Source organism: Magnolia sinica, chromosome 16, assembly GCF_029962835.1.
Source record: "Magnolia sinica isolate HGM2019 chromosome 16, MsV1, whole genome shotgun sequence".
In the NCBI taxonomy this organism is placed as follows: domain Eukaryota; kingdom Viridiplantae; phylum Streptophyta; class Magnoliopsida; order Magnoliales; family Magnoliaceae; genus Magnolia; species Magnolia sinica.
In genome coordinates, this window is record NC_080588.1 from 40,006,433 (window position 1) to 40,015,495 (window position 9,063).

General features: G+C 38.3%; 1 protein-coding gene across 3 annotated transcripts in view; it reads left to right on the forward strand.

Annotated features, from left to right (window-relative positions):
* Positions 1 to 8,807, forward strand: part of LOC131228762 (uncharacterized) — a 34,918-nt gene extending 26,111 nt beyond the window's left edge. For all 3 annotated transcript variants that reach the window (XM_058224628.1, XM_058224626.1, XM_058224627.1), the window contains 2 exons: positions 6,246 to 6,371; positions 8,400 to 8,807. In XM_058224628.1, coding sequence (XP_058080611.1) covers positions 6,246 to 6,371; positions 8,400 to 8,566 — 293 coding nt within the window. In that variant the 3' untranslated portion in view covers positions 8,567 to 8,807. The remainder of the gene's footprint in view (positions 1 to 6,245; positions 6,372 to 8,399) is intronic.
* The last annotated feature ends 256 nt before the right edge of the window (positions 8,808 to 9,063 follow it).

The window sequence follows — 9,063 nt, forward strand, 5'->3', positions numbered from 1 at the left end:
ATGATGTGTTAATCATATTAGAACATGTTAATGTGCATTTTACCGATTTGAGGTGCCATTTTATATTTTTTAAATATTTCTTTTCTATTTACACATGAATTTTGCCCCTTTTTTTTAAAATTCAAAAAATCAATTTTTAATGATTGTTTTGCTGTTTTAATCATGCCATATGATGTGTTAGTCATAGTAGAACATGTTAATGTGCATTTTACAGATTTGGGGTACCATTTTATATTTTTTAAATATTTTTTTCTATTTACGCATGAATTTTGCCCCTTTTTTTTAAAAAATTCAAAAAATCAATTTTTAATGATTGTTTTGCTGTTTTAATCATGCCATATGATGTGTTGATCATAGTAGAACATGTTAATGTGCATTTTACAGATTTGGGGTGCCATTTTATATTTTTTAAATATTTTTTTCTATTTACACATGAATTTTGGCCATTTTTTTTTTTAATTCGAAAAATCAATTTTAATGGTTGTATTGCTGTTTTAATCATGCCATATGATGTGTTAATCATAGTAGAATATGTTAATGTACATTTTATAGATTTTGGGTTCCATTTTATATATTTTTTATATTTTTTTCTATTTACGCATGAATTTTGGCCATTTTTTAAATTCGAAAAATCAATTTTTAATGGTTGTTTTGCTGTTTTAATCATGCCATATGATGTGTTAATCATAGTAGAACATGTTAATGTGCATTTTACAGATTTGGGGTGCCATTTTATAATTTTTTAATATTTTTTTTCTATTTACGCATTAATTATGGCCTTTTTTTTTTTAATTCGAAAAATAATTTTTTAACGATTGTTTTACTGTTTTAAGCATGCCATGTGATGTGTTAATCATAGTAGAACATGTTAATGTGTATTTTACAGATTTGGGGTGTCATTTTATAATTTTTTTTTATTTTCGAATTAGTGACTTTATGTTTTTATTTGCTTATATTGGACAGGTTTTGCCTTGGAGCTTCTTAGGGTTTAGTTAGAATATAAAATCATCTTTATTAACATAGGTCATACACTCATACTCATATCTAATTATCTAGTATCTACCTAAACCTAAAGAAATGTTTAGGTCTGACCAACAACAAGTGATGATATTGGATGGCAACATTGTGAGAGGGTTGGTGGTACTAGGCACCAAATGAAGTGCAAGTATTATGATAGACCAGTGACTGGTGGAATTACCCGTCTCAAACAACATTTGGCACATCGAAAGGGTCAAGTTGCACCATGTAGTAGAGTACCGAAAGAGATAATGCTTTTAATGTAAGCTAGTCTGGATGAGTCGAAGGGTAAATGTGCTGCTGTACAAAAGAAGAAAGATGATATTTTGGATGCAGCTCGACGGGAAGTATTTGGTCCTGAATATATGGGCATTCGTGATGAAGATATTATTGATTCTGACGAAGATTCAGATCGAGAATTTACTATAGCTAGGAGAGAGAGCTTGTGTCTAGCTCGTGAAGAGGAAGAACGTCGCCGCATGTTTGGCACGCATGGGTCAGTGCGTGATGGGGGGGGGGGGCAGTGGGAGTGGGAGTGCAACTGCTTCTGCAGGTGGGGGAGGGGGGGGGGGGTATAGGTTTGGTGGGTTACGACGTATGTTTGGGAGCCGACAACAGACATCTTCACGTGATGCCCCTATACGTTTGGATGAAGAAGTAAATGAGCCTAGGAAACCCTCTATTGATCCAATCCTATTTAGGAAAGAATCAACTAAACAAAAGAAAATAAAACAAATGTGGAGTAGAACTTCCGTTGAGAAATTAGGTAGAGCAGTAGCAAAATTATTTATACATGCCAACATACCTCCTAACGCAGCCAATTCTCCATGTTGGCAGGTGGTAATTGATGCAGCAGCAGAAGCAGGTGAAGGAATAAAGCTCCCACGGCTAAGGAGATTAGGGGGAAATGGACAGATGCAGAGTATGCGGATTTGAAAGCATACGTGGCTACCTTTAAACCTGTATGGCAAGCCAGAGGATGCACAATCATGTGTGATGGTCGGACTGGCCCAACCAGATGCAGCATGCTCAATTTCATGGTATACTGCCACTTAGGAACTATATACCACAAGTCAATTGATGCCTCAGAGGCAACAAAAAATTCTACTTATATTAATGGACTAATGGATAAAGTTGTGGACGAGATTGGAGAGGAGAATATAGTGCAGATTGTGACAGATAATGAAGCAACATATAAGCTTGTAGGACATGTTGATGGATAAGAGAAAACATCTTTTTTGGTCACCATGTGCTACCCATTGTATTGATCTTATATTGGAAGATATTGGGAAGAAGAAGAATGTTAAGGAAATGGTCGAAGGGGCAAGGGAAGTGACGACGTTTATTTACAACCATAATCAAGTAGTTGCAATAATGAGAAAGTTCACGAAAGGACGAGAGTTGTTGAGGCCTGTAGCGACTAGATTCGCAACAAACTTTATAGCATTAGAGAGTTTATTCCAGCATAGGGAAGAGTTGAGTGAGATGTTCGCTTCCCGAGAATGGCTCAACACAAAACATGGGAAGAAGACATTAAGGACACCGGTCGAAGTTGCGAACACCATACGGGACAACAAATATTGGAAGAAGGTCAAAGCGATCCTAAAGGTGATGGAGCCACTAATGAGGGTACTCCGTCTTGTTGAATCCGATGAAGTACCTACCATGGGCTTCCTATATGATGCCATGGATAAGGCAAAGTTTGCAATTCAACGTGATTGTAGAAGTTGAGAGACTTATTGGAAGATGATCGACAAGAGATGGACAAAACAACTCCATCACGATCTTCATGCAGCAGGTTACTACCTAAATCCTAGGTATAGATATGCCCAATCATTTGTTGCAGATGATGAAGTTCGTGTCGGGCTAAAAAATGTGATAAAGAGATTAGAGCTTGACTTAGATCTGCAAATAAAGGCATTGAATGAATTAGATACATTTGGAAATTGCCTTGGTAGCTTTGGAGATGCTCTTGCACAACATGCAGTATCTAGATTGCAACCAGCCGAATGGTGGATTAATTTCGGAGAGAGTACGAAGGCTCTCCAAAAAATTGCAGTAAAAGTTTTGAACCAGACAACATCTTCCTCTAGCTGCGAAAGGAATTAGAGTTGTTTTGCGCTCATTCATTTAAAGAATAGGAATAGATTGCAGACTAGAACATTAGATAGACTTGTCTTCATATACTACAATATAAAACTAAGAATGCGACGACATCATAGGAGCATTATAGTTGCTGATGACGGAGACTACTATCCAATAAACTTGGATAATATTTATGATGAGGATGACCCACTTCTACCTTGGTTGGAGATAAGGGAAAAGCAAATTGAAGAAGATAGTGAAGAATTGGAAATTGATGACCCAGAAATACGCAAAGCGCAACAAGAGAGTCGTGCAGATGTGTTGGACTCAGTAAGAGGGGCAGCGTTTATGCCACGTACGGATACGGCTCAAGATCAACAAAAGAGTACGAGCAATGGTAGCGTGACTGTGTCGGATGATGACGATGACCCCCCTGCCCCTGGTGCTGGCACTTCTAGTGTTGCTCAGCGCCCTATACAGCCGTCTACAGATCACGATGTCGATGAGCATCGACAAGGTGGTACACAAGGTCGGACTTATGAGTGTACCGAGTCACGATACAGCCAGCAAGAGGTGGGTACATCTAGTGGTGCACCGGGTTCGGAAGGTTCGGAACATCAGCAGGCTCATGGTCTTGGTTATTATGATGGATATTCTTATGGTCAATTAAATTATGATGGTTATACTGAGCCTGTTCCATCACATTCATGTTGGAGTAGCCCTCCCGATCAATATCCATATGATTATAGATATCCAGATCCAAATTCAAGTTACTCATCACAGCAAACGCACTCTCAATCTCAAGATTCTCAACAGCCTGAGTATGGGCACCAGTATGGCTATTCGACGGGCACTGGTGGATATCCTTACTCCGGGTCAGAGTCGTTGCCTAGTCAGGATCAGTCATCCTCTAGTTTCGTTGATCTAGTATTTCCTTCTGGCACTAGATATTATGGATATGCAGCACCTACACCTATTGGACAGCCTCAGCCTGATGGTGACGATGACGATGATGTGGAGGTCGAGCAACCACAAAAAAGTAGATTTTCATTTTGGTGGTGACTTGTGATTGTGAGTATATATTTGTGTTAAGGTAAGTATTTGCAGTAGATAGCTCACAACAGTATTATTGCAAGAAGCCATGCACACACTTGACACTGCCGAACTTGTATTTAAAATAGCTCCCCTGACAACCAATCAAGTAATCCTTAATCAAGTTGCAGGGGAGTATATCAGACACTACTAATTATTTTTTTTTAAATATTCTTGACTTGTGGGTGAGAGGTCATAGACAGGAATCACACTATCACAGTCACGTGCACAGGTATGTTCGAGAAATTCCTCAAAAATAATTGCAAACACCTAATGTAAGATATTTTCATTTTACATTCATTCTAATATATCTATCATTGATAGTAGATAGTTAGAAAATTAAATATATGAATTTTGTAGTCAAATTCCGGTTATCTGGTTCATAAATTCATCAGACAGTCCGATACAACTTCTCACCAAAGAGTGGACCGTTACGCCACCATAAACATGTTCCAATTTATAAATGAATGCATATTTGGAATGCTTAGAATATTCTGGATTTAATCCATATTTTTTCACATTTTTTTAGCAAAAAAAAATTTTGCGCCGTTACACCCCCATATCCGTATCGGTTTTGGAGGACACCGTTACGCCAACCGATACCGATACGGGACACCTTGGCTATATATGATCACGTCTCAACACGGCATATGCGACCATCGCATATGCCATGTGGGCCACACTATGTGATCGTGTGATCGCACATGACAACACTGGTTGCTATCATTTGAAACTCCAATTCTTTATGGTCTTTGTGGTTGTGGCATGTTTTTCGAAAGACCTCGTTCTGGATTAGGAGAGATTTTATAGTTCTTTGTATTCTCACATGGCGGACTTCACTTCTCCTATATCCTTCTCGATGATCGCCACTCCATCTTTCATCTTGTGCTTGGGCATACCCAAACCGTCTCTGATACCAAATGGTAGGACTGTATTTGGATGATTGGGATAACTAGTCCAAATTTGGAGATGGATTGCCCCTTCTTATAATCAAGCAAGTTTGGGGAAAAATTATTTGAGTTTTCGTATGGCAGAGTTCGCTTCTCCCATATCCTTCTCGAGGATCACCACTTTGTCTTCCATCTTGTGTTTGGGCATACCCAAACCTATCTTTGGTACCAAATGGTAGGACTGTATTTGGATGATTGGGATAACGAGTCCAAATTCAGAGATGGACCGTACATCCTTGCAAAGAACCAAAAGTTTGTTTGATCTAGTAGTTGATCCATGGACCTTAACATCTACATTGTTGCCTCGTGTGAGGAGGATGAGTCACCACCATTTTAAAATTAATGCCAAACTAACATAAAGTTCAGCCTAATAAATGTTTTTTTTAAAAAAATAAAAAATAAAAAAATTTAAAAGGAAAATTGAGAGCATGCTATAACGTATGCTACATCCGCTGCATGCAACATAGCGTGTAGCATATGCTACACCCCATATAGCGTACGCTACAGGGGAAATATGCTTTGCTACGTAGTGTACGCTACATAGCGCAAAGGCTACGCTACATGCCACATAGTGATGCTATTTAAAATATTGGTCTGTATAATATTATGACAAGTAGTGTGTAGCATATGCTACACCCCATATAACATACACTACAAGGGAAATATGCAACGTTACGTAGCGCAGAGGCTACACTACATGCCATGTAGTGATGCTATTTAAAATACAGGTCCGTATAATATTATGATAAGTATATAATTATAATTCTTCAAAGCATAGAATTATGGAAAAATAGAAATATGTTAATGCCATGTAAATGGTATACAAATATTGGTCTTTCCTGATGTGTCTGGCACAAAATTTTTAAAAGGTGGAATCTGGGTATATTGGCATACGTCTCAAATATAAGGGTGGTTAATGGAAATTGAAGTCTGAGGATTTTCAAGATTGAGATTTCACATGTAAATTTTATTTTGACGCAGTTCTTTCAATATGCAGATGAAGGGGTGATGAAAATAGTGGTGGACATTGAAGTTTGAGGGTTTTCAACATTGGGATTTCATATGTAAAATTTGTTTTGATGCAGTTCTTTCAATATGCAGATGAAAGGAGGATGAAAATAATAGATATGGGAGGGGCCCAAAAGCTTTTGAGCATGTTGGAAGGTGCCAAAGATGACTGCACACGCAAAGAAGCTCTTAAAGCTCTTGTTGCCCTTTCTCACTCAGGTGCGGCCTATTTTTTTTCACATCCCTTTGTTGAATGGTGTCATCTGTAAGAGTTCACAAAATTAATTTTCAACATTGTTCTTTGCTTGCGTTTTGGGACATGTCTGGGAAGTTTCCCATGTTCTACGCCTTTATAAGTATGTTCAGGAAACCAAGACTAACAGTTTGGCCTTAGTCACGGATATCTTGTTTTACTATACTTTTTATGGTAGCTGCTATGCATAATCTCCACCATTTCTTAAACTGTGGTGATTCATCTACCACATACATGGTGTACATTATGTCAATCTAGACTGTAAATCATGGGTGTCATTTTTGCTGAGCATATCCTGAAAATCGCACTCGTTGGATGATCATAACCATTCAATTGTTGGCCATCAAATGGATGGTTAAAAAGAACTATGAATTGGTCAAGTTCCATAGGTCAATATAAAATAGTTAAAATTGTCTGTGTGGTGTCATTCCAGGATATGTTTCATCCAAAATGGGGCCTATTATCTGGATTCTGGACGGTCTGGTTTGGCTTACATGATGCTGTGTTAGGTTGATGATTCGCCATCATATAAGAAATGGTGAAGGATGCACGTAGTGGTCTAGCTCGACTTACAGATACCATTAATTATTGGATTCAGCCTTGTTCACTGTAATTTTTTTTTAAAAATTTCTGCTAAGAAATGAGTTGTGCTAATTCTTTATCGTATATATGGTCCAGTCCTGCAAGAACCCAAATCAGAAAGGGAGAAAAATACCAAAACAGGACTTTTTATAAATATTCCAAAAAATGGATTCAAAATCCCAAATAGTTTTAAAATCCTGTTTTCTAGAGGTCCTATATTTGCGTGCTAGTGAAACTTCCATCTCTGTTGGATGAAAATGCCCTTCTCCTCCTCTTTTTTTGGTGGGCATTGGGGCTATTGCCTCTCTAAACACCACGAGGGACAGGATCCCAGGCCACTTTTCAGGAGAGCGGGTACATAACCAACTCGGCTACTGAGCTTGGTGTGCCTGGTGTACTTTTCTTCTTCTTTTCTTTATTGGTTGGGCGTTGGGTCTGCTGCTTTTCTGAACGCCATGGTAAGGGGACTCGATCCTGGGCCATGCCTTGAGGGACCGAGTAAACTACCAACTTGGCTACCTATCTGAGTGTACTCTTCAGGTCTAATAAAAAAACCAACTCTTTTTTTTTTTTCTCCTCCTTTTGAGCTCTATGTTGATGTTCTCTCTTTCTTTTTTGATGATATCCGAGTATAAAGAAGCTGAGATTGAATTGATTTTTCTTCTCTCACTCGTTAAAAACCCATCAAATTTTGTTAGAATTTCTTTTTTTCTAATCCTATAAAAAAGAAACCGTCTTGTTTTGTTTTCTCAATAGTCTCGTTAAAAACCCATTGATTTCATTAGCGTTTCTTTCTTCTAATCCTATAAAAAAAGAAACCATGTTGTTTTCTTCTGATATGTAAGGACAAAAACAGCTGAGATTGAAATGGGTTCTTCTCATTTTCAATTACAGCTCTCCTTTTTGGAAAGCATCCAATTCTAAATGCTAATATCTAAGTTTGTGATGAAGCATTCAATCTGTGTGCATGTAGAGCATGTTAGATCCGAATTTGTTCATTTATTATACCCTACCATAAATAGGCTATATGCCAAAAGTCACATCAGTCAGATGATCCTATCGATTTGACTGCTGGATTTTTGCCCATTGAACATAAGCCAGTGCTTGGCCTTTTTCCTAATACTCAAGAGTCTAATAAATGGCTTGGATCACCCAATCACTGTGATTTGTGGGGTATACACCATCCATGGAAGGATCCAATAGATGAAAGGTTTAGATGATCTAATCCATGTGGAGATATTGGATGCATGACAAAGTAACAGAGACTATTGATAGCACCACATTCTCACACTTAGACCCGTATCAGAAGTTTATTTTATTTCAGAAGTAGATAAAAAGGCATGTATGCATAAAAGATAGAGGGCATACATGCCAGTCCCCGTATGGAAAACCTGATTTGCTCGGAACTGCAGATGGAGCAGTTGGTGCTCTACATCAAGCAGGAGCGATCCCAGTCATTAATTCTACTCCAGATTCGTTCGACGATGCTGAAGTTACCAGCTACAAATCTAGCCTGCTCAAGAGGTTCCAAGATCTGAAATACAACACCAATTCGTTGGAGGCAGACCAGAGCAGATGAAGTCATCAAGTTTAACGGTGTGGGACTCAAAAAATATGATGGTATGAGAGTCAAGTTTTAAAATATGATGGTATGAGATTCAAGTTTTTAATGCTGCCTCTGGATGCACTGTTGCATTGAATTGCTGTAGCTAGTTCATTTAAGGGTGCATCTGGACATGCCTGAATTGCATTTCAGATGTGACTGGCCAAATATCATTTAACCTGAATGATGTTTAAAGAGAAATGATCCAGTTCTCTCAGAGCACTGTAAGTTATAGTGCTTCTAGTTTCATTGGGACACTTGGATAGCCCGGTCGATTGATCTGTACTGTACATCAGGTTCAGCATAAATGTCATGGGCTACAGCGCAAAAATCACACTGATTGGATAATACAATACTGTCCATAAGTTGGGATGGGATGGTTAGGATCCTCTGACAAATTTGATTCTTTAGAAATATAGCAATCCACGATGGGCCCTAACAGACTACGACTCAGACTGTCACTTAGGCCTATT